The sequence below is a fragment of the Gasterosteus aculeatus genome, chromosome 17, assembly GCF_964276395.1.
Source record: "Gasterosteus aculeatus chromosome 17, fGasAcu3.hap1.1, whole genome shotgun sequence".
NCBI classification, from domain to species: domain Eukaryota; kingdom Metazoa; phylum Chordata; class Actinopteri; order Perciformes; family Gasterosteidae; genus Gasterosteus; species Gasterosteus aculeatus.
In genome coordinates this window covers 17434433-17459752 of record NC_135705.1, presented here as the reverse complement: position 1 = coordinate 17459752, position 25320 = coordinate 17434433, and the positions used below count along the sequence as shown (strand labels likewise).

At 46.6% G+C, this 25320-nt stretch overlaps 4 protein-coding genes and 1 long non-coding RNA gene across 7 annotated transcripts; 2 read left to right on the top strand and 3 right to left on the bottom strand.

Moving 5' to 3' along the window:
* Positions 1 to 1750: 1750 nt before the first annotated feature.
* Positions 1751 to 3869, bottom strand: LOC120834920 (bcl-2-like protein 1). Its single transcript, XM_040203307.2, has 3 exons — positions 3734 to 3869; positions 2456 to 3122; positions 1751 to 2353 (listed from the first exon to the last, which is right to left on the bottom strand). Exons 2-3 carry the CDS (start codon positions 2981 to 2983, stop codon positions 2213 to 2215), a joined length of 669 nt encoding a protein of 222 aa, XP_040059241.2. The 5' UTR covers positions 2984 to 3122; positions 3734 to 3869; the 3' UTR covers positions 1751 to 2212.
* Positions 3870 to 4516: 647 nt separating this feature from the next.
* adnpa (activity-dependent neuroprotector homeobox a) lies at positions 4517 to 8778 on the bottom strand. 2 transcript variants are annotated; one of them, XM_040203299.2, is made up of 4 exons: positions 8396 to 8778; positions 7721 to 7833; positions 7328 to 7420; positions 4517 to 7229 (listed from the first exon to the last, which is right to left on the bottom strand). In XM_040203299.2, the coding sequence occupies exons 2-4, from the start codon at positions 7826 to 7828 to the stop codon at positions 4899 to 4901; spliced, it is 2532 nt and encodes an 843-aa protein (XP_040059233.2). In that variant the 5' UTR covers positions 7829 to 7833; positions 8396 to 8778; the 3' UTR covers positions 4517 to 4898. The 2 variants fall into 2 exon arrangements, with proteins under 2 accessions (XP_040059233.2, XP_040059234.2); XM_040203300.2 differs by having other exon boundaries at positions 7947 to 8755.
* Positions 8595 to 12563, top strand: LOC144388895 (uncharacterized). The gene is made up of 4 exons (XR_013453150.1): positions 8595 to 8812; positions 9116 to 9251; positions 9348 to 9454; positions 9959 to 12563. It is a non-coding gene; the product is annotated as an uncharacterized LOC144388895 (long non-coding RNA).
* LOC120834918 (DEP domain-containing mTOR-interacting protein) lies at positions 8889 to 11646 on the bottom strand. 2 transcript variants are annotated; one of them, XM_040203303.2, is made up of 9 exons: positions 11512 to 11646; positions 11226 to 11404; positions 10991 to 11114; positions 10593 to 10771; positions 10178 to 10381; positions 9944 to 10084; positions 9771 to 9841; positions 9334 to 9438; positions 8889 to 9232 (listed from the first exon to the last, which is right to left on the bottom strand). In XM_040203303.2, exons 1-9 carry the CDS (start codon positions 11592 to 11594, stop codon positions 9107 to 9109), a joined length of 1212 nt encoding a protein of 403 aa, XP_040059237.2. In that variant the 5' UTR covers positions 11595 to 11646; the 3' UTR covers positions 8889 to 9106. The 2 variants fall into 2 exon arrangements, with proteins under 2 accessions (XP_040059237.2, XP_040059239.2); XM_040203305.2 differs by having other exon boundaries at positions 9950 to 10084.
* Positions 12564 to 12743: 180 nt separating the features above from the next.
* On the top strand, positions 12744 to 15438 carry mafbb (v-maf avian musculoaponeurotic fibrosarcoma oncogene homolog Bb). Its single transcript, XM_040203306.2, has one exon. The coding sequence runs from the start codon at positions 13880 to 13882 to the stop codon at positions 14840 to 14842; it is 963 nt and encodes a 320-aa protein (XP_040059240.1). The 5' UTR covers positions 12744 to 13879; the 3' UTR covers positions 14843 to 15438.
* The last annotated feature ends 9882 nt before the right edge of the window (positions 15439 to 25320 follow it).

The following is a 25320-nucleotide window of genomic DNA, read 5'->3' as shown; positions in this document are numbered from 1 at the left end:
CTTTCATCCGGCAGAGATGCACCACGTCCTCCTTAGTTGTGGTAGCCAGAGTTATGAGAGTTACGATATTGAGTTGTTTTATCTTTGAACCCTTGGAGACTCAATGAAATAAGAGATTATAACCATTATTGGTCAATATGTTGTTTTCATTGCGTGTCATTCCAAACAGATTTTCTGAAGGGGAACAGCAGAACGTGGTTTCGGCTACCAGCGCTGGCGCTTCGCACACGCACATCACGCACTGCGCGTAGGGCACCAAGTGCCTGAGGGGCGCATCAAAAAATCTGGGACGTGAAAAATCATCACAGTAGGCTACTGGTATAAATAACAAATAAAATATGTCTAAAGCATGTTAATATGCAAAAGCAATACAAAAGTAATAGGCCTAGACCATTAGTGGAGAAAAAGGGGAACCTCCTGTGTTTACAATGTTCAGTTCCAAATCTGTGTTTTTAGTAATTGTGGTGGTATTTGGTATTTATAATTTTATCTTTTATATAATTTTTTTTTCATGTTTTTTTACGTAAATTATTTATGTTTAGAAGTTATTTGGGGAATAAAGAGAACCTAACTAAGAAATTCTGAATGGTTGTTATTCCTTTGGTGGTGATTGGTTGGTTGGTTGGTTGGGGGGGGGGGGGCACCACCAAGCATTTGTGCTTAGGGCACCCAAATGGCTAGCGCCGGCCCTGTCAGCTACAGCCAGGAATGCATTGGAACGACATGCCAGTCCCAGGGCCTGACGTCCAGCGTCTCATCTCCTGGGGGATGTGGTACGTGTGCCCCCCCTACAGGCCGGAACACCACACTGCAGCTACAGTTATTTCCAACTGACAGGATGTTAAACTCTACGCACTGCAGTTAAGAGATAACGCACATTTAAGCGTGTTGCTCATATCGTCATCCCAATAGCCGGTGCACATATATGAGGACACAGAACCGGATATCAAATAGGGGACGTGTGACGCCTAAAGGATTGGATGAAGAACGGGAAATAAAAGCGTTCTTGTAAACCATGTCTGTATATTTTGGGAATACCTTCCTTGTACGTCTCGACAAACGTGTTATTTTTAAGAGAAAAATAAGTTGAATTTATCTAGTTAAAGACATGTTTAGTGCATTCACTTATGTACCGTACTTTTGATTATTTTCCTGTTCATATTTGGGGTATTCTTGTATAAAAAAGCATGTTTTGCTGTACTTGATATATATTCAACGTATTCTTTGATGTGCACATCTGCATGTCTGCATATATACATTTACACCAGACTGGATTTAAAATGTTACAAATTTCCTGGTTTGGAGTTAATTCAACACAATTACTCTTCTCATCTATGATGAATATTAATTAATCCAGGACAAAAACTAGTAATTGCTTTATACAATAGTAATAATGCACTTACATTCTTCTTAGGTTACTAGATTGCAAATGCAAAACGCTTTTATTGAATTTAAGAAAAATACAATTTGGGGCACATAACCTCATACTTTGTGTTTGCCTTGTTATCAAATTGAATAGATGTTCCATTTGACTTCATTCTATGATCTGTAGGTCAGTAATTAGGTTAGTGCGCCAGGTTACGTAATACATAAGACATTTGTAAAGGGAACACATTACAGAGCTATGGGAGTAATACGAGGGATATTTCTGCACAATTACAGTTTGTTAAGACTTAAAGTTCAAATTATCATGTGGATTTTGACACCAGCTACTTATGAATCATAAGAACGACACAATAAAGACACAAGAAAAACATAAATAGATTTATTTTTTAAGCATGCCTAAAACTCCAGTACAGCCAACAAGAGGAGCTGAGCATTCCACAGTGAACAGGAGGTATAACTTATATTCTGTCAGTTTGTAAGTAATAAAAAAATTGGTCCACGGATAACGGTTCCACTGTCTCTTAGCTTATCGGGTTCATGTTAAGCACTTCCAGTCAGGAGAATAACACCCTTTAACAACTGAAAATCTGCTGTGCGCCTGGAAAGAAAATAAATTATAAAAAAGGACACCGGACAGCACGGGGTGAGGATCGTTACGGCTCACCAAGCTACATATTTATGGACGCCGTCACAAACTGCTTCAGCCAACCCACATTCCGTCAGTGCACAAGCAGACGGGGCTTATGTAAACATCCACTATTTAGTTTTACTTTGTAGGCGTAGCATTACACAGGGCGCGTCGCGGTGACCGAGACGAGCAGCAGCTTCACCGCTTCTTGACCATGACCATACCGACGAGCACTCCCATTAGCAGCGCCACCCCGACGAGCAGCCACCTTCTCATCGTCTCCTGAGATCTCCTCGCCGCTGCCGCGCCGTCCCGCCCGAAAATGTCAGCAAAACAGTCCTGGAATCCAAAAGAATGTACACACAGTAGCATTATATATATGTACATTCATGTATGCACATGCTCATGTATGCGTGGGATGTCCATTTGTAACCGACTCACCCATCCTCCCTGGCTCTGGATCCAAGCACTGATGTGCTCGTCCAGGTACGTGGTCATCCAGTCCGCGATGCGGGAAACCAGCTCGGTCATGTCCTTCTCTACGCACTCCACGCAGAGCACGCCGCCGAAGGCAAACAGGCCCACCACGCGGCCCCAGTTGACGCCATCCTTGAACACCTCGTCCATCACGCTCTTGAAGCTGTGGTAGGCCGTGTCGGGGGTGACGTCTAGCTGCAAGGAGAGGTCACTGAACGCTTGCGTGAAGAGCAGCTCAAACTCATTTGCAGAGTCCTGAAGAGCTGCCTTTACGGCCTCGGTGTCACCGGACGGTGGCGGCGGCGGCGGTGGCGACGACATCCCCGGCTGGCCGGCGCTGCTCCCGCGTCCAGGAACGGACGCCGAGTTGGCCTTGTCTCCCTCCGTCCTTCCGCCGGCATCCTCCGGCCTCAACAGAGAGGTTGGGTGGTTCTTCTGAGACAGCTTGTAGCTTAGGAAGAACTCCACCAGCTCCCTGTTAATGTTCGCCATTGTTCCCACACCGTGAAAACCTCCAACGCGCACGCAGCCAGTCTAATAGGACCCCATGTTGACGCATGCCATTCCTCTCATTCCGTCAGCTGACCACATTAGAGCTTCATCTCCCGGCGTTGCAGCCGGTAACAGCAGCCTGGGAGCAAACAAGGGAAGGACCAACATCGTGTTTATGTTTGAGCATTGGTTTCACTTCACTGACGCGAGTGAAACTCTGTTCAAAGTTGCTTGGAGTTGTGTGAATCAATTCCAGAGACCATCACGCCCGTCACATCACCGTTTCCAGGCAATGGCGTTTGATTGCAGAGAGATTAGAAACATCCGCTCGGCCTTAGCACACGATGATAATGTTCGCAGCGCGTTTCAGCGACACGCTGACGGGTCGGACTGTCGGTGACAGTACAGACAGAACTGAAAACTCACGCGCGACTGAAATAGCGAAGAAAACTACAATGTGAAATCTAATAATATTAAAGCGCAAGCGAACACATGAGCTAATAATCGGTTTTAAAATCCGAGCCGGGTGAAATTCACCCGCGTCACGTAGTTACAATGTATATGAAGCGCGTCTGTTCGATATCAACCTGCCACCGTTGACAGCTCTGAAGTCACGTACATGCTACCAGTTTTAGCTTCAGGTGCTAACTAGCTGTTTATAAACAGTCTCTTGGAAAACGCACGAAACCCGACTTAAAGCTACACCAGTAGGACGTATGCGAGCTCATCGTCGTAGACAGTTATACTTACAACTGCTAATATGTTGTTTTTCCTTTCAGAGGGCAGCTACGGAGTTACTAGAAGCTGTAGTTGTGAATGAAGACACAATATGGACATCTTTGCAGCTGCAGACTCTGTGGCCTGGACTGTGATGCATGCTGGCAGTTAGCCAATCCCGCTTCTGTTCTAGCCTTAAGTCCCGCCTCCTTATGCCCGCTGCACCAATCAACACTGAGACAGAGCGGAAGTTAAGGGGCCATTGAAAGCTAATTCACTGGAAAAGCGCGTACGTTTGTTCTGGATGGATCTCGCATCATGTTACTACGCCATACATTCAACGTAGTTTCAATTTAACACCAGAACAGCCTGGAATATTTGCCTTAGAAATGCCACAAAACTTATAGAAAATAAGCGTTAGTATAGAATTAAGTCAATGGAGTACCTTAATGTGTAAAACCTTTATATTGCTTTTAGTTGCAGGTAAGCGCGTATTAAGCATCAGCACTTTTTAATATCTAAACTATTTAGTAGCAAATGTCCTTTAATTAAAGCCAAACATATGCTGTATTTTCCTCTCCCTCTGGGGTTATCCAAATGAAGGTAGGATTTAAATTGTATTCCCGTTATTTTAATTTCAAGATTAACCATCAATGACTGATACACAATGCAAGAATCTATTTTGTATCTGCATTTAACTTTTGATGGTCCACTGTGCTCGGTCCACAATGTTTTGTTTTTTTAAGTGCCTCTTTTATTAAAACACTTAAACACAAATGAGCAATGTCAAAGATTGCATAATTGGAGTAGGCCGGGAAAAATCAAATGTTTTTTATTAAACATATTTACTTAAACAAGGTCATAAGGGGTTAGCATGTCCTACACGTTGCAAATGTGAAATGAAAATATGATACAGTTTTGTCAGGGGTAAAAAAAAAAAAAACTCATGGAAGTGGGAGAGTAGGCATAATGATTTTGTAAATCTTATGACAATTTAAAGTGAATAATATTGTATAAAGAAACTCACAAAGATGAGAAGCTAAAGTCTATACAATGTCACTTATGTCATATTTGTGCACAATAATATTTGTGCACTATAATGCAACTTTTTCCTTCCTTCTTTCCAGCGGTTTTTGTTTCTCCCCAGTCTTAATCTATACACCTTCTCTGAATCAAGGCACACTGCTAAGCAGGTCCACTAACAGAAAGTCATCAAAGCATCTGCTTTCCCGTCATGCAAAGTGCTCTCCTCTGTTGACGAATCAGACACGTTTAAAGGTTCCAACTCTTCATTCAGGTTCGCTGTCTCCTCGGATTTAACATTCTCGTCTTGGTTTGTGTCAACGCTTCCATTCTCTGTAGGTCCATCCTCCGCTTCTGGTTCACTGTCTGAGTCAATGGAAATGGTCTCTGTGCATGTACTGAGTTTTAAGGTACAGTTTAGTGTCTCACACTGCCGGTTTTGGTCTGTGCTAGGAGTGCCAGACTTGAGGCCTCCGGATCTCCCGGTTGAGGTGGAACCAAGCTCGCTCTCCACAAAGATCAACTCGTGCTTGACTTTCTTTACGGCGTGCATGTCGAAGCCCAGCAAAACCGACAGCTTCCTGGTCTCACATAGTGTCTCGCACGTCTTTCTCTTGGTCGCAAAGTGACTAGCGATGTCAGATTTCCAAAGCCACAGACTCGCAGAGAGCTTCTCCTCTTCTTGAGGAGAGAGGTATGGTCGCCGGTTGAAGTAGGAAGTCAGGAAGTCTTTCCTGGCCTCATACGTCTTGTGCTCATAGCTTCTAGGATCCAGAGCAAGGCCATCAGATTCGGACTGACTCCCAACGGCTGTGGAGGACATCTTTGACTCCTTGCTCAGCTTCATCCTCTTGGGGTTGGACATGGCCTGCGTCGGCGGCTGCCTCTTGAGGAAGCCAGCCCCCGATGAGTTGAGCGTCAAAGCCGACTTGAAGCCCTGGCCCGCCTGGCTCCTACCAACCGCCCTGCACTGCACCAGATGCAGCGTGATCGTGGAGGCAACCATGTTACTAGTGTAAACTCCCAGGCAATGTATGCACTTGTACGTCATCTTCTTTTCAACGGGATGCATGGTTTGAAGCACCTGGTGTCGCTCCCTCAGATGCATGGCCAAAGCGTCCGAGATGGGCCCTTTGAGGATAGTGAAGCACAGAGGACAGAGAGTCTTCCCGACCTCGCTCTTGTATGGTAGTGCAGTGAAACTTCTTGGAAGTGTCTCGCTTTTCTTTTCAATGATTCTGGGAGCAGTGAGTTTGACCTGAGGTGGAACAGTATTCTGAGCGGGGGCAGACTGACCCTTACCATTTATGGATTCTTTCATGTTAAAGGTGAGCACAACGAGCTGTACGTTACTGGACTTGTCTTGTTTAAGGGTGAGATCAAAGGTTAGAGGGGATGCACCAGGGGGTCCGACAAAGTCATCAGGATGAGCCTGAGCAACATGCTCGATCATTTTCTCCACATTGTGGAAAGCAGAGTGGCACTGTGGACAGGTGAGCCCGTGGATCAGCATGTGGTTTAGCAGCGTATCGCTGGGCAGATAGCGGTTGCAAAGCAAACACTTGCTGGTGAAGTTGTGGATTTTCATGATGTACTTTGCCAGCGCCCAAACTCTCTTTGCCTTGTGTGCACTTTCAAAGTGGGCGTTGTAGAGGTTTTCCGGAAAAAGCTCATTGCAGACAGTACATATCTTCCACTTCTGTGTCTGTGCCGTGTTTACCCCAGCATTACCTTCAGCCATTGAGCTGTTGCTAGGAACAACCTGACGCATCTGACCGGCTGTGGCAGAGGACTGATTCTTAACAGGGGCCACTGGTTTTAAAAAGCCAATAACTGGTTGTGCTGTTGGGTGAGTTCTATGTTTTTGGTCCCTTACGAGCAGAGGGGCTTTCTGAGAAGCAACTGACGAAGATTTAGGCCTGGAAACAATAATGTTAGCATGTCCAATCATAGTGGTTACTTGAGCGCCGATGCGCTCGTGATACTCTACAACATGCTGCACTAGAGCCTCATAGCTGCGGGTGGAAAACTGGCAGCGCTTACAGAGGATGTTGTTGCCATTGATGGGATTAGCCCCATTTTTGACAGATGATTCAGGGACTATAGCAAAATATGGTGAGACAATATGCCGAAAATGTTCCCTGTATATGTGTCTTCTCACAACATTGTAGAGACTGTCCCGAAAGGTGCATTTTTTGCAAAAGTACATTGCTTTCTCCACACCATCTCCCTGTTTAACCCTATCAAGAAACGCTTTGTCCTTCTTTCCCAGAGCAGCTCCCTGTGAGGCTCCATAATTCTGCCGCGCCGAACTGGGTATGTGGAATATTTTAACATGCGTCTCCAAAATTCTTTTGCTTGCGGTGAACGTGCAGTATGGACAGTTGAGCAGAATTTTACTCTCAAAGATTTTCCGGTGTACATTGCGGAAGTGATTCTTGTAGCCTGAGTAGTATTTGGAAGAAAAGGGGCACTCTGTGCAGCAAAATGGCTTTGATCTGTATTCCTAAAAGACATTAGGGAGGAAAAAAACAATAGCATTAAGATTATTACAATGATTTGTGGAGTATTTGAAAAATCCCTGAAGATAATAGTAAGATTCACCTGTGTTTTGGAGTAAGATGAATCCCAAGCACAGATATCAACGCAAAGACTAGCCTTTACATATTGCTCATCAGGACAAAACTCTTTGAACTCCTGTGGGGGGGGATTTGAAAAGATAAAGACTCATCTGTTATGATAAATAACACTTTGTTAACATAAGATCAGGCAAGGTTGACTGCTTGCAGTACTTTTTCATACCAGCCGCACTGTCTTTAAACTCATTTAACTGGCCATGCATTGCTTTCAATTGTCCTTGATTGCTTTCAAAAAATGTTTCTCAATAGACATTTAAGCAGTTTTAAAAATGCACAGCTGAAATTGCTTGAAACATGAATGAAAATCAGCTGTATGCGACACACATACTGTATGAGTTACATACTAATATAAACTCACCTCTGCTGCCTCCTTGCAGAACTCAAGTCCAATGTCTCCAAGGGATTTTTTCACCTGTTTTCTAGCTCTTCTAATTCTTGTAAGGTTATTCACTGGAAGCTGATACATCTCTCCTGAAAATAAGAAAATAAATTGCTTACACATTTAAGGAAACGTGCATCCCAGCCAGCAATAAGTGTGTATTTTTTTTTAACTTCATTTCATATTATAATCAATAATGACCAACCGTAAAAGTGACGGCTTCACAGACAGGCAACACGCCCCTCAAACGTTCGTCTTAATTCAAATGCATAAATGATTGTCAACGGATTTACTCATGACGGGTTTATGCTCAAATCTTCAGTTTCCTCCGGGGGCCTTGCACTATTTCAGAGAGCATGCTTCAAGTTAGCTTGCAATACTGCTGGCTTGATCAGAGACAATGAAACAAGTGCAGATCCGAGACCTTTCGCGCTGCGGTTTATCGGCCACATCGAACGATAATTGGACTTTCACAGCACATGTTGTTAGCTTTGTAGGCTAACGTTAGTGTGCTAGCCAAATTAGCTGTGTTGTCTGCTGCTGTCTGCTTCCTAACATCACTTAGCTAGGACCAAAGTTGGCGCTGAATAGCCTGTTATGGGTATTTATTTCTTCATTTCCCCTGGCAAACACGAGCCAGTGCCTTTCACTCACCTGGAGATACGTGTGGGGAACAGCTTACTAACAAAGACGGTGACCGGAGGGCTGAGGACGTGCAGATTGATGTTGATGTTCACTCTCCTCACAGCCGGTGCTGATGCTCAGCTCCACAGCTAGCTAACTACGCTAGCTCGTTAGCTCTGACATCTGCTTTGCTAAAGCTGCTAGCTGGCTGGAGGAATGAAAGGCCGGGCAGGGTGGCGCACATTTCATGCAGACTCACGAACGGATGACCGTCGCGACCACTAAATGGCCTCACTTAGTTATTAGTGTTGTACTTGCACTTGTGGTCGGGCCAGGCTGCGAGCTATCGTTACCTATTTCAAGTCAACCAAACTCTCAATCCAAAATGGCGACGACAAAAAGACGGAAGTCGCAGCAGGGAGCTTTGCAGGCGCTGGATGGCCGAAAGTTAGTATTCCTTGTGGTCGAATACTACCGTGTTTTATTTCCAGTCAGAAAAAGAAAACACGTGTCACTCGGGAACTGAGGTTCTTTAAAACAGCACAGGTCGTCACAGAACCATGTTCATTGATTTATATTCCTTTTTGTTTCATTAATGAGCTCATGACCTCTGTCCGGTCCATGTAATACAGAATAGGCTTTAATTGAAAATAATACATTACATAATTGTATATTTCAGTTTTGGTAAATGTTAGTTGTATCTAAAACAAGAACTAAACTTGAAAACTGTTGTTGTTGTCTTCATTCTAGCGGTTCCAGAACTTCCAGAACGATCGTGCGAGGGCCTGTCATCACCAGTCGGGTGACGGTCCTGTAGTTCAGGTAGAGGACGCACTGTCCGTTCACCTGGCACACAAACTGCCGCACCTAAAGAAGATGATGTGAGGTACAACGGTCTTATTTCTGTCCCCTGAGTAAAATATGATTTATTTCCAATTCCAGTGCAATGTGTCTAATGTATGTTTGACCTTAACTCCTGAAGCTGCTGATGGGCTTTCAGGGTCGACGGCCTGCACGTAACAGGGTGCCATGCCCCTGACAACAAAGCCCCAGCCCAGGGCGTCTCCGATAACCTGCGATCACACCAGGGTGAGATCAATTACACCATTTTTATACATAAAATGGAATAATTCTGTTCTGGTGAGATACAACTTCATTAGTGCACATAGAATATGTGTGTGTACATCGATGTGTTTTATCTAGTTCTAATGTAAAATAGATGCTTTGTTTTACATGGTCTCTACATGACAATAGTTTGGTGTTGGTATCACGAAAGCTCACCCCAAGAGAGGTTACACTTTTTTTTGACTATGGAGGACTGTTGTTCAAGTTATGCTTGATTTGATTAATTTAATTAATTAATTTTGTTTGTCCAATTCACAATAATGACGTTAAAGTAACTCACCGTCAACACTTTCTTGATTAAAGGAGCCCCGGGTGCAAATAACTCCTCGCATGTAAAATGTCTTCTTAGCACTGAAACAAAAAAACAATTCACTATTTCCCAACCTTTAACCTCAATACACTTAATATCTTGACCTTTTTTTCAAACAATTGTGACATGAATATTTATTACACGCTCGCCTGATTCAGGATTGCATCTCACAGAGGACGAAGACAGCTGGACCAGAAGTGGAAATCCAGAAGATTGAAGCTGCGCAGAGTTTGAGCTGCCTCGACGCCCACCGGTGACCGATGTCAGATCTTTACTTACCCTCACTGCAATTAAATAAGCAACTGCATTGTAATGGGACAGTTTGCATTTACAAACAACGCGTATTGAGTGCAAGAAAGAGGGCGACGTTCTTTTACCCGACTGGAAAGCATTATCGCCTTCCTGAGGCGAGCTTTTGTGCCGAACGGACGGACTGTCGCCGCGGCTGTCCTCCTGTGTGGACACTTTGTCGTCGTCCTGTTCACTCTCGCGCAGCAGTTCAGATAGACGACGTCTACAGCGGAAATTGATGCAGAACTGATACAGCAATCCGCTGTCAAAGAATTCATACTTCTTTGCCACTAGGGGTGGAAGTGGGAAGAGAGAGAGAGAGAGAGAGAGATAGGGGAAGCAACAAAGAAAACCGTTTTTGGTGATGAATTGAATCTTTCACAAAGAGTCGACGGGTTGTGTTTGCAGTTTCATTGCTGGCCGCCCACTGACAGCGGCCTCTGACAGCGCGCTCGTTCCCGGTGCCAGACATCAGAGGGGCCGGGTGAGGGCTCCCCTCACCGTGCTGAATGATGCCATGCTCTTGCAATGCGCGGCACAGCTCCAGCCCCCGGCGCCGGCTCTCCGCCTCCCCGTTCTGAAGGAGCCAGTCAATCAACTGGCCGCCAGGAAAGGAGCGCTGATATGCAACGCCATGCTCCTCTCTCAGCTGCAGAATTGACTTCTTGTCCCCTATGAGACTGAAGAAGCGGACGCGTAAACACAGGTCAGATGTGTCCTAGGCATGCAAATTAAACTTTCAAAAGTGCTGGTCGAAGCGTTTCAAAAGACAAAGTTAGCAACACCTATTGGACAGCGGACGGCGGCCCGTGCTGCGTGTGTGAAATTTTAAAATCATATTGATTTGAGTTGCATGCGATCCCGTCTGTTCAAGGTCAAGCATAAACCGAAGCTCTTACTGTTCATAGAGCCGTTGGCCTCGCGCGAAGATTTTCACCTCTCTGTTGAAGGGAAACGTGCCGTCATCCTTGCGGAAACGGTACAGCAGTTTGGCATCCTTGAACCGCGGCCTCTTATCACAGACTGAGGACACGCAACACACGGTTTCTAATAAGTTTGGTAATGAGTGTGTCTCTTAATTTTGCTTCCACGACGTCCAATATCTCCTCGCTGAGGGGGGGGCGTCCTTCTTACCGTGGTGAAGGATGTCATGATCCATGAGGTGCTGCATGAGGCGGACGGCCGTCGCTCGATCTGGAGCTTCCTTGTGGCTCACCAGCCAGTCTATAAGTTCCTGTGCCACAAAGCAGTTGGGATACGTGCGCAGGTGGTAGCGGCGGTCCTTGATCAGCTTTCCATCGTGGAGTCTCAACCTTGAAATTAAGTTCAAATCAGCCACACGTGTTCAACCGTAATCCTTGAATCCCCTTCAACCCGACCGCTGACAAGTCAACGATTCCCTCTCTGTCTCTCTTCATACCTCAGTTGTTCTCCGGCGATCATCACTTCTCCTTTGCGCTGTCTAGCTGTGGCTTTTCTCCTAATGCTGCTTGTTCGCTCCATGTTCGTTACATGTGGACTGGAAGGTTGTGTGAAGCCAACTCTTAGTTAGGGCCCTTTTTGTATTTACAAAATATCCATTGAAACACACGGGACCCCATTTGCCATGTGGGAAAGATGTTGTGTATACAGACAGAAAGGGAGACAAAGACATGGTACATTTCTGTTCGGAGGAAAGAGAAAAAGAAAACTGTCCAGCATTGACCTTTTTTTGTTTTTCTCTTATCCTTATTTATTCTGAAGTTCTCTCTAACTCGTCTTGTTGGCTGCTGCGACGTGGGTAACGTTCATTTATTGCATTTTGAGAGAAACAAGTGAATGACCGTTGTCATCCACGTGACAACCCCTTGCTAATTGTCTTCATGGTCCTAATCCAGCTGCAGTTTGTTAATGGATGCTGTTACTGGATTATCTGAGGAGTTGAATGCGGTTGACTTTAAGAAGATGATAGAATGTGATGTAATCAGAGGCTCGACTGGTTTCCTCCATGCGGAACGGGACGCCAGCGTCTGCTTGCAATGGGCTCCTAGCCGAACTTCCCCGAGCCATCCTTGCTCAGTCACGCTGTCTCCTCGTTTCCTTTGTTCCCAGCAACTACAGCTGACTGAAACTGACCCCCCCGCCCCGCGTTCTGGGACAGCATTTTCTATTGACTTTGGCTTGAGTCTTGTCAGTAAAGCTTTCACTATCTCTGGAATAAGCAGTGCCTGAGAGTGTCATCCCGGGGCCGGAGCGTCGCTTAACGCTTTGATACCTTGTGCAGTTGTGGCACCTCTGGACGCCCCTATGGGGAGACGTTGGGGAGCTGCTGTTACGGCAGGGTACCTTCTTTTCCTCTGGCTGTCGGGTTTAGAGGCCGACCTTCTGTAAAATCAACACATGTCGAAAGGGCTCTCCCTCTGTCAATGCACACATCATAAATGCAATTAATCCTGGATTTTGTACTGTAGCTTTCAAGAAGCTGTAAACTAAGGAGAAGCCCTGCGCGGCGTTTTTATTTTTGAAATGTCCCCCCCCCCCCCCCCCCCCCCGGCCCCCCAATTGATCCCACAACATGTAGTGATGAACGTATATCTATGCTATGAACAAACAATTAGTTAATTCACGGTGAGAGCATAAACTTGAGTGGGCGAACCCCCGGGAGCACAGATGTTCGCAGTGAGGGTCCAGATGCAGGAGCCAGGAGTGGATCTCTGCTGCGGTGCGCGCGAGCGGCCACCAGGTGTCAGTGTTCTCCTTCCTTCTGACTAAAGAGCGCAGCGACCGCAAAAGGCTCGACTGAATCATCTTACAGCTGCTCTTTTTGTTGTTTAAGTGTATCGGGGTATTTATTTGCGACAAGTTGTATAAATTTGTCTGGAATGTAAACCAAATGATGGACGAAGGGAAACAATGTGACCGTAAACGCGAAGCAGATCAAAGTGAGCCCATATGTTGAGCGTATTTTGCTTGACAAACAATAAAATCACTGCGCGGATTCGCCCGTGTGTGTGTGTGTGTGTGTGTGTGTGTGTGTGTGTGTGTGTGTGTGTGTGTGTGTGTGTGTGTGTGTGTGTGTGTGTGTGTGTGTGTGTGTGTGTGTGTGTGTGTGTGTGTGTGTGTGTGTGCGTGCGTGCGAAGGTATTTCACCGGCCCTTGTGCACAACGGGACGAATCCACACAAACATGTGGGGTAAGTAGGCCTACGTGTAAAATGGAGTCAAACTGTTAAAGAAGCGTGATGCAGAAGATGGTGTTCCGCTGTGCAGACATTTATAGGTTTTGGTCAAATGATCATCACGAACACCCCTTTGGGGGGGGCACGGAGGGGATGGGGGGGCGGCCTCGCAGCAGCTCCCATGCAAATCTCCCCCCTCAGCGCGTTTCCATTGGAGAGCAGCGCGGAGGTGTAGCCTGGAAGGCGTGACATCATGCCAATGCAGCTTTATGAAGAAAGTGCGCTTCTCCCGAGCAGGCAGAGAGGCGCGTCCAGTCCGCTGGCGTCATCGGTGGACTTCTAGCGTGTGGCGACTGAAGCCGAGGGAGGAAGAAAAAAAAAAAAAAACGGCTGCGCGGTGCACAAATCTCCGGTTGGCAGAGTTCTGATCAGGTGGGAGGCTTTTAGGCACGAGTGTGGGCTTTTTTTCTTCTCCTCCACCCTTCTGAACTGAAATCAAAGTTTGGGATTAACTGCCGTGTTTTTTTTTTATTTTTTTTTTTTTATTTGAAAGTAAGCGCGATTTCGCTGACTGCATGAAATAGCTATTGGACATTCGGAGCTCTGCGAAGAGACCAGCTTGCCAGTGAACATGAGCGATTCGCATTTGGGACTGCAGAAAAACCCCATGGATTTCGTCAGCGACTTTGAATTGATGAAGTTCGGCGTCAAGAAGGAGGACATGCAGAGGATCGACCGCTCCTTCGTCGGGCCGTGCAGCCAGCTCCAGAGACCGGACTCCGTCTCGTCCACTCCCGGCAGCACGCCCTGTAACTCGGTCCCCTCCTCGCCGAACCTCAATCCGAGCGAGCAGAGAAATAACCCCGGGGGCGACCAGTTCTGGATACCCAACAACGGGGGTTACCCGCAGCAAATGTACCCCCAAGCCTTCGGTCTGACACCCGAGGACGCGATGGAGGCCCTGATCGGCGCCACGGCGCAGCAGGGACACCCGTCTGTGCCCCACGGCCACCAGCCGCCACATTTCCAGGCAGAGTACGACGGGTACGGCCAACTGAACGAGCCCGTCCAGCACTACGGGGGGCTCCCGGGCCACCCCGACATGCAGGGCATCCACAGCAGCCACTGCCAAGATCCGTACAAAGACGACATGGGCTGCGCGTCACCCGAGTCCCCGGAGGACAAGCAGGTCCTCGGCGCGCACCACCAGCACAGCCGCCACGACCGGCTGTCCAACGCCGACAGCCACTTCTCCGACGACCAGCTGGTGTCGATGTCCGTCAGGGAGCTCAACCGGCTCCTCAGGGGCCTCGGCAAGGACGAAGTGATGCGCCTGAAGCAGAAGCGCCGGACCCTGAAGAACCGGGGTTACGCGCAGTCCTGCCGGTACAAGCGCGTCCAGCAGAAGCACGTCCTGGAGCACGAGAAGACCAGCCTGGTGTCCCAGGTCGAGACGCTGAAACACGAACTGAACAGGCTGATGCGGGAGCGGGACGCATACAAACTTAAATGCGAGAAACTGTCCGGCGCAAACTGTTACCACGAAACCGGGTCCACCAGCGACAACCCTTCCTCGCCCGAGTATCTGATGTGACTTTGTTAAATTCTCCTGCAGAACTGATGCTTTTCCACGGGGAGGCATTATGTTGACAGCTCGCCTGGCTATTTAGCAAACAAAGCAAATGGATACACAAAGTTGTAATTAGCGTTGGACAAAAAGGATATCGCTGAAATCATTGTAATAGATACAACTAGGCAACAAGTTAGGATACAAAATTACAATACAGCATGCATGCAGGACATGCATGACATGTTTTTTTTCTACAGGGCGTATCTGTATTTTGTCTGAAAGGACTTGAAATTGGAGAATATTTCCTTTTTATTAATATGCAACTTTAATCCTTCTGCATTAGTTACTCCTCAATCCTCATTTTAGTGATTTTGCTTTGCTTAGTTTTTTTTTTTAGCTCAAATTATAATGTGTGTCCACGCTTCCTTAAAATAGAAAACATACAAAGAAGAATTATGTTTAAATGGCATTTATATTATTTTTTATGAAGCCGATTCTGCGGGACAGATGTTTTCCTTATTTGCTTTTCTCTTTAAGATAATATATGATTATGCAAATTGTTTTTCATCCACTGTTTTTAATTTGCTATGGATCAATAAAACTATTGTGACTTTTTAAAATTGTGTCTCTTCTGCATATATAGATGTACAACCTCACAAAAAAATAGTCCACACGGGGAAATATTTAGACCAACTTTTCCAGTTTGCAACACACAGTAATTATTAGTATTCTAATTAGTTATTCTCATGCAAGCTATGATAACATTTCTTAAATTCACACTCAAATATTTAATATAAAATATACAAAGGAAAAACAATAAAAGGACACACACACTAGATAGAATTTGTAAATGTGAAACTAGTTTGTGTGCGCTGTAGACACCACAAAACACTTTTATTATAACTCACCCTAACATACAATTTTTTGGAAACACACATACATTCTACTTTTTCATCATCTTATTATTATTATTATAAGACTGCAAAGAAAAACAGGAGCCCGGTAACAGCGTTGTGTATCTGTTGGTGAATGAAAAGGACCAGAGTGGCTTTCCCTTCTTCCCTGACCTTTGCCCTTCATGGAGTGCGGCTTCCTGTGGGACCCGGGCATGTGCGAGCTCCGGGGGCTGACTGGCAGGGGCTGTGGGGCACAGATAAAAAGGAGTGGAAATCAGGCTTCCCTTCTGCTCTCTTCCTCAGACAAAGATCACCTCTGCATTCATTAACAGAGGAAGAGAGAAACGGGGCGCTTCGCAGGCCGGCGGCGCAGGAATTCTTTCGCTTTTGGGTTTCTTTTGGCGTTGTTTTTTGTTGTTTGTGTCTCTCCTGTTACATTTTGAAAACCCTCGAGCAAATTTCCCGACAACGGATCCTTCCCAGTTCAGGACTACAATAATATTTGGATGACTATAATAGTACCAAGGCCATTGTGATAATGCGTGATAAGTGGCCACATTGTAAATTGCGCTTATAACCCCTGTCACGGCCTCTGCGCTGAGAAGACACAGAAAAATGTAGGGAGTTTTTTCCCAGTGAGAGGAGACTTTCTCTTTCCGCTCAGTGGGAATCCAGCCGGGCAGGTGGCTCTGTTAATGGCGCCACCCTTTAACCTGGAGACCAGGTTCTCTCTTCTTGCGTGACCCCTGAGAAGTTTTGACCCCCTCCCCCCTTCTTCTATTGAGGGACAGCAGCTCTGAAAATCCCACCACAGGTGCAACAACACTTTCCTTCTGAAAACGGAGCCGATCCCTGAAGGTCGACTCGCTGCCCGGGAGTACGTGACGTAGATGAGTGCGTTTGCGAACACGGAGGATGTAGCTGAAAATATCCAGATGGTTGTGGCAATGAATAATGCTCCCCTGTATTTTAATGCTATTGAGAAGGGCTCATTAATCAGTGGCTCTTCTATATGGAATTGTTTACAGGCACAGTTTAAATTTCAAAAGTGTAATCGTAAATGTGCTCACCAACAGTAAACCTCCTCACACGACTGCTACATGCAGCACATATGAAGAATCGTCTTATCAAATTAGTCTAGTAGCATTTTTTTTGTCTTTGGTAAATATAATTCTACACGGCGGGATTTTATTTTTAAATTATAGAATCAGGTGAGTGCTTAGTATGAACTAAAACCGTTTTCTGTAAAATTCTGTAGCATTTTACATCGAGTGTGAGGTCGTATTTGCACATGCAAATTGGGGAAAAGCAAGTGCAAGGTATGCATGTTTGTGTGTACTTGCATATGTTTAACATTGCCCGCACTGATGCATTTTAGTAGGTGTGGTTTTTCAATCACTTCTTTGTTCCGTGCGGCATGTTTGCGCACTTTACATGCATCACATGAGGATTCCTGACCAACGGCGGAATAATACGGCAGAAGTGTTGGCGAGGAGAGCGGTTTGTGGTGCTGTGTGACAGTGTGCTGGGTGCCATTGTAGAAACGATTAGCCAGCTCTTTTCCCTCGCGCGTGATAGGCTGGTGGGCCTGATGTGGGAGCCTCACACTACCCCTCCCCCCACCTCCCCTCCTCCTCTTCCTCCTCCTCCTCCTCCTCCTCCTCCTCCCCGCCACCAACACCCCCAGCCCACAGCGCCTGAGGCTGGCTACTGAGTCAGCAGGAGGGAAAGGTGTCTGCACGGCTGTGGCATCAGAGAGAGAGAGAGAGAGAGGGAGCAGTGTAAACGATTGAGAATAGACGCGCTTGCATTTTTTAAAAAGCAGACGAAGGGACGTTTGCGCGAAGTACAATGGAAGAGCCAGTATGCGGCGATGAAGCCGCTTAAAGAGGAAGCTATTATTTCAAAACCTCTCCCGCGGAGGCCTTTTTATTATCGCGACCATGATGCCCACTCTAGATGTAAACCTCGGCACACTCTCACACAATCAAATAAGGCCCCCAACCCCCCCACCACCACCACCGTAGAGGGCCGGCGCCCGGTGCGGACGCTCCCTCGCGTCCCGTCAGAACGCGCTGAAACGCGGTGTGCCCACCTCTTGGCAGAGTGCGGGAGGTTTTGCCGAGGCCCGGCTGCATCTCAGACAGCGGACACAGACAGAGGAATGCTGCAGAGACTCACCATTGTGTGGGGAGAGGCAGAGGAATGCAGGCTGCCAGGCGACGTGCGCCGTCACCAATGAACACAGCCAGAGGCCTCGAGCCGCCAGGGCCCGGCGGACCCGACAGTCAAACATCCCTCGCCGCCTCCATCTGCGATATCGCACTTCACAGCTTTTCGTGTGGGGGGGTGGGAGGGGGGGGGGCATGTTGGTTTTGGCCCCCCCACACCGGCGTGACTTTCTAAACGCAGGTGTGCTCACCGAGAGACCCGGCGAGAGATTAGATACAAAGTAGCCCCGTCAAATAAGAATTAGTCGATCGGCTGGGTAAATATTCTTTTGTTTCAAACAAGCCTCGTTGAGCAATCTGCGAATCTCGCATTCGCCACAGTGATTGGCACTAATCTCCTCTGGCCGAGTGTCAACGGACCAGACATTTGACCCCCCCCCAACCCCCCCAACCCCCAAACAGCGAGCCGTTTCCAGCCTCAGCCAGTTCTTTCACCCGGTGTTTTGCAACAGTCAAGGCTCACGCTGGTCTGCGGAGAGCGCGGCTTCACATGAAGTGCAGAGCAGAGATCGGGATGGAGCACAGGATGGACGACGGGCTTCCTCTTTCACTTCCTATATGAGGGTCCAGTCAAGTGACTCTTTGTGAGAGTGGTCGGTTTGTCTGTCGCTGGAGAACGCAGCTTCGACGGCTGTGGTTTCCGCTCAGGATGTCCAGTCGTTTCTGTGCACGGTTGTGACACCGTGAATCACGCCGCGATCACACACGCACAGGGACGTCTCCATGGACATGGCACACACACACACACACACACACGCACACACACAGACATGCCTATGCAAATGCAGACGATCATGTGTGTGTGTTTGTGCGTTTTCTTGCTCTCTCACACAGAAGTCTCCTTTTTTTTTCCTCCGTGTTGCCACATCTCGAAAGATTCCATGGTTTTGTTGACAACTACTGTTAATGACTTAGATTATCACATGATGAGCTCTAAAGACTCCAGCAGAGTGGATTAATGTGTAGCCTCAGAACTACAATAAAGATTATCTTGCTATCTTATTGGCCGTAATAAGGAATCTTGCTTCCCGTGGACGTTGTCTTTCACATGTTTGTGAGTGATCTCCTGGAGGTCTGATAGGAGGGTTCCTCGATAAAGTTGTCACGTTTCAGTGGACATCACTGACGGGAGTGTGACAAAGTCCTGTCACATTACGGACATGGACTTTAGCTGCCGAGCAAAGGGTGAACCGCTGTATGTAATGATTATACAGGTTCCTCCCTGCGTGGCAGAAGCATTGTAAAACACGCCGAGGCTTTTAACAGAGGAGGCAAGAGGTAAATGAACTGTGCGTCCAAAGCGATCATGCTACATACAACCAGGTGACAGCAGCCTCAACACCTGGACAGCCAGCGTGTTCTTCCCCGGCCTTGTGAGTGACACTGCAGTTTTGCAGCATAAATAAGAGTCCAAAGAGTGAATAAAAGGTCACTACAGAGAGGAGAAGAGTAGAAAAAAAAACGACGTGAAGGAATCTCCTTTCCTTTCATTCTCTGCGAGGATTTCCTGTTCTGTTTTATGGGGGTCATGCAGCTGGCAGGCGCCCTCCTGTTTCTGTCCATAATGATGACAGGCGTCCATTAGTGCACAGTAGAAACACGAGCCACAGAGGTTAACACAGGCTCTTCCCCCCCCTGACAGCCTCTTCCCTTTCCACAGCCCCTGGCCCCCAGCATTCAGCTCACCTATCTATAGGGCAGATAATTGTGGCTCTCAGTTGCTGTTGGCCAAACTGCGCTGATTAAGGGTCAGCTCCTGCTCCGACACCAGCATGTGCACGAGTGGCGAGTTTATCGCAACCTGGAAAGCAGATCCAGCCCCGTGGGACCATATTATGTCTCTGCTATATAACAAACTCGCTTCCCGGAAGAGTAATGCTGGGACTGTAGCAGAAAAACGAACCAATAGTCCTCGGCCGCGTTAGAGAACAAAAAAGTAGAAAGCATGTGGGGTTTTTTGGGGGGGGGTTGGGTTTAATATTTGAGACCATTTCATTTTCCACATTTGTCACTGTGATTTTGAAGGAACGGTGGCCCGAACGGAACAGTAAAATATATCCTACAGCAAAAAACTACTACCCTGATCCGGTTTATTTGGGAAATCCCGTTATAGTGTTAACTTAAAGAGTGGAAGACGCAGACGATGGGCTTTCAACACCCTTTTCTCATAGATATCTGCGTGTGTCAGAGACGTGAGGAGGTTCTGGTAAAGTCTAGCAGGCGTCCTTGGAATTGGGTGTGTTACTCTCCCACTGATGTGTCATCTTAACATCTCCCCTGTGTCATAACTCTTCCCTCATGTTTCTCCGATGCACTATGCAGAACTTAACATGATTCTTTGTCCATCTTTGTTTGTCATCACGGTCGATGTTAAGCCTCGGCTACAATAACTCAGTAACAACCATCTATGTGCCGCTTGTGATTCACCGACGCGGGACTTATAAGGACTTTATTAAAGGGGAGGCCGGCCATTGCACTGTATTGAACCCGTATACGTGTTTGTTCTTTTTGTGGTCAAGATACAGGAAGTACTTTGTTCTGGGAACAGAGAAGAAGAAAAAAGAAAACCCAGACTTCTTTAAACGAAAGGTTACAAGTAAAATGCTTATAGAGGGTGTGACGAGAACTCCCACTTAAATGAGGATCGAGGTTGTTAGAATAAATGTCTTTAGAAACCACCGACCGTTACATAAATCTGCTTCTTGTGCTTTGATTGTTCCGCATAGCAAATTCCCGATGGTTGCATGGTAATTCTGAACTTTGACTACCTGCATTATCTATTTTGGCCACTTAGTAGTAGCGGAAACAAAAAGTAAACACCAACATTTTATCACCGTTTAAAGGTTTAGTTCGACCTCATGTTCAGACTGCACCTTTGCCCTCAAGTGATAAAAAATAGTATCTCTAAAAGTAGGACATTGAAAGAAGTTGCTGTGATTCTTCCACTCTTTAGGGTCAAACCTAGATCTTCAAATGCACTTATTGTAAGTCGCTGTGCATAAAAAAAGAATGTAATGTCACATTTTTTGTGATGGCCTCGCTGGCTGGATCTCCTACAGCTCCCCAACTAGCACGGTACATCGTTCATGGTCCCCGCTACACGCCGACACGGCAGAAGCAGGGTTAATAAAGATGGGGCAACAACAACGGGCCTTTTTTTTTTATAGTGAATGACAAAGTGGGCCACATCTGGGACATCTCACAACGTCCCAACATTTCGTTTAATGACTGCATCTCTCAAAATGTCAGGTTGACATGGCACACGTGTTAGCTGTTGCTCATTTACAGATCACGCAGACACAGATCAATAAGGCCATTCATTTGGAGTCGTGCTTTGTGTCGCCTGGTGAGTATGACTATATGTAACAATATTCATTCTCCTCTTAGATCGGTTTTTAATCCGCTGTGTTGGCGGACAGTTATCTGCTCATCTCTTCGAGTGGCTCTTTCATACATAGTGTGACTCGGCTAACAGCTGATTTGTACCGTGTTTGTGTGCAGTAGTGTGGCTTGTTGAGCGCTGCATGTCATGTTTGCCCCTAAGAGCCACGCTAGCGGTTCTGTAAAGCCTACTGAGCGGAGCTGAGGTGCTTTTAGCTGCATGTCAGAATGCTAACACCCACACAACGACGATGCTAACGTGTTGATCCCCTAAGAACCTACAGTTTTGGGAAAGCTCGGTAACGTATTGTAGTTTTTAGTGATGTTGTGCTAGTCTGCACAGTATTATGTATTATCGTAACCTCCAAAGAAGAGGTAACTTTTGGAGGGGGGGGGGGGGGGGGTTTGTTTTGTTTTGCTTGTCTTTTCATCAGCGGGATTACGAAAAAAATGACACGTCCATATTGCTGGTGGAGTGTAACATGGGCCAAGTAAGAACACATTTAATTTAGACCTTTTTTTGAGGGGGGGGGCAAGTGATTTGTGGGAAGCAGAACACTGCCCACACGTGGTCGAGCAGCGGCCTGCAGTATTCCCCTGTCCGAGCTGAACAACAACAACACAAGTGGGTGGCCTCGGCGCCGTATCCCAACCAACTCCGACCTCAGACCGCGGCTCAGGTGTTGAGAAACGTTCAACCGTCCAAATGTTGTGGGAACCCTCCACCTGTTTGCCTCTCGCGCGTCGGCGCTGCCGTATGGAGCAAACACGGAGCCTCAGGCGCGTTAAAGCGAACCCGTGACAGCCAAGCCCAAAAGAAGAAAAAAATATATATATATTGAAATGCGTCTCTGACGTTCGGCTGCCCTGGTGAAACACATTCAGAGTGAGTATGTCAGCTTCAAGTCTCTTTTGTACGGCCGAGGTCAAAAGGTCACCATGAGACTGTGAGTGACAGCGGTAATGGAGAGCGGAGCTATATTTAAATCCCGAGGAGAGGAACAGCCTTGACTCATGTGTGGGTCCTCGAGCATCCCGTTTCCGTTTTAAAAAATGAATCTGCTCATCGTGTTAAGTTCTCTAACACCCGTTTGACTTAGTGGGAGTAATTATGTTGAGACGCTGATTGTTAAATCGATCACAGATCTCGCTCATCTATTGCTTTAAAATAAACGACAGTTCCAAAAAAAAAAGAATGTATATTTTTGGCAGTGCTCTCCTGTCCCCTCTTAAATGAGAAAGTAGGTTGTCTTTTAATGGAAAGACATGCGTATCCGTGCCTGGTTTGAATAGATTTTATTGATCCGTGAGATAAAGTGAACCCTCTCTTTAAAGATTCTTTCCCAATGTCCTGCTAAGGGAGTTCAGCTGCTTTGTTGTCTGAATAGATCCGGAGTCTAACTGTGTTGATTCGTCTGAGGCACCTGAGGTGTTTATTCGAGACTGCCGTGGTTGATTGGTGGAAGTAGTGGAAAGCAGCAGCATTGGACTTTCCCACAGAACCAGTGGAGAGCACTTTGAAATAGGAGCAGCTTCTCAGAAGCTTTATCAAGCCCCGATCACCTGATAAATCTGCCAGAAGCCACAGCCCCGCTCCGTAGGAAACCTGTTATTCATATGTGCTAGTAAAACGGATCTCCGAGGGACTAATCCTCTAATCCCGATTCATTGTTTCATCAGCAGAATAAACACTTGTGTTCACCCCGTTATCAAGAGCAGTGCTTCCCGAAACCTTTCAAGTGACACAGGAATGTATGAGATTAATGAGAAAAGTGTGGCACGCGGATCGCACGTTGTCCCCTCCAGTCTTTGTGTTGTCTTTCCCCCGGGGGGGGGGGGGGGGAGGGGGGGGGGCACGTTGACATGCACATGCATACCTATCTGGGCTGCCATCTCTCTACAGTATATCTGTGTCAGCAGTGAGCTGAGGCAGGAGCATGAGAAACAGAGGCGAGCTCGGTCCTCAGTCTCACGGATAGGGGCTGTGCACTCAGCTGTAAACAGCTTCCCTGTGTGTGTGTGTGTGTGTGTGTGTCTCATGAGTCTTTATTTCCATCTGTTTTCATCACCTCTGGAGAGGTGGCTTGACGAGTCTTCCCACAGGAGGGGCGAGAGCGTTGCCGTCCCGCACCTTCCTCCTCTCCTCACCTTACGGCACGACGTGGGTCTTATCGCTGCATCTGCCGGGCCGGTCGGTCCTTTCTCTTTGTTAGAGGATTAGGGGATGCTGCTGCGCCCGTTGTGAGAGTTCTTCAGACGTTGAATGGTATCTGTGGCCGCCGTGATGAATTCTCTCCTTAATGTGCAAGTATCTGTTTTTGACACCACGATTGCGTTGAATCGTCGTTGTGTTTGGCCTCGAGCTGCGGGGGGGGGAAGTGGCTTGTTTAGACGAACGAGTCACGCAGCTGTGGAGCTGCGCTCCTGATACGATTAACTAAAATACGAGTCCTCCTTGAAATTTCACGCCACCGTAAGGTCACGGCGTGATACATTTCACCCGGTTTGACTTCGGGAGATGTTCCGCAAAAGTACTGACAGCATCGAGGAGGCGACGCCTCCACTCCGATGGTGAGCCACCATCACAAAGAGAGGTTGACCTTGCCTTTGGCCTCTTGGCTGTCTGACAAAGCAATCCCCATGCTCTAGTGCAGGACGGCTGTCCTCTAAATGAAAGTAGCTGAGAGGCGAAGGGCAAAGAGGCCTATGGAATATCAATGTGCGATGCTCTCAATTAAGATTAAAGCTTCAAATGGAATCCTATGGAGCCGCTTCCCTAAGAAATGCTTGACATTTTACCCTTGCTGACTCTGGATAAAAAAAAAAATTAAAAAAAGAGAGTCCTGCGCCACCAGTACCTCCACCGCTACCACCGCGGCTGCTAACTAGCGGCCCCTCCTCTGCGATTCATCCTGTGGATATTGACTCGGGCTACAGTCACACTTCTAAGAAATAAGTGAAATGGATCATCTTACTGCCGGTGGATGATAAGAATACTGAAATATGAAAAAGCATCTGGATCAGCAAAATGACAAACTGGGAGGGGGGTTGTGGGCGCGAGGAAGTCACGATAAACCCGCAGAGACAAATTCCCTACAGCCGGGCGGAGAACTGAGGATAGCAAAGGAGGAGAGAGGTGAAGGAGAAAAGAGAACATACATCGGCGACATGCCCGTTTCAAATATATGTTTAACAGACACATCATTGTACAATATGTGCACCCTCTCTGAAAAGCATGGACACACTGCTCGCCGGCCGTAGGGGGGAAATATCCGCTTTGTTTGCCGGTCTGATCTGAAACATTTTATTTTATCAGTCAATATATTTTAGATCCGTTTAAAATAAAGACATCACGTCTTTTCTCCGACGTGTTCACACGACACTTTCTGTGTATTTGCACCGAACAAACACCGCCCATTCATACCAGACATTCAATTATTAAACTACAATCCTGTGCTTTGTTCCCCGTGATTAGTAGAATGTTCTAGATTTATTCAGCAGTTTGTTAAGATTTAGCAGATTTTGTTTCTGGGTCCAGTGGCTTCAGTTTGAAAATAAAAGACGCGTCGTTATTTACTTGGAATATGCAGCACATTTCCTGGTGATTTACAGAACACGATGTCAGTTATTTGCAACAGATCTTGTAGATTAATGCAGATTATGATGTTGTTTACAGTGTGTATCTGCCAGCATCATCACATCTGAGCTGTGCAAGCATTTTTGCTTGTGATTTTGGTACAAAAGACACTGGGGAAAAACCAGTATGTGGCCGTGTGCCTGGCAGTCAATTTGTAAAAAGGAAATCCACGTATCTGCCTGTTTTGTAAAGCTTATGAAATTCCATGTGGGGTCAGCTATATATATATATAATATATAAAGATACTATTACATTTTATTGAGGAAAGTACGAAAGCAAAGACTGATAATGAATGCGATGTAGAAAATAAGATCAAAATGGAGGCTACGTGTAAACTCCACCCTTGATAAACAGAAT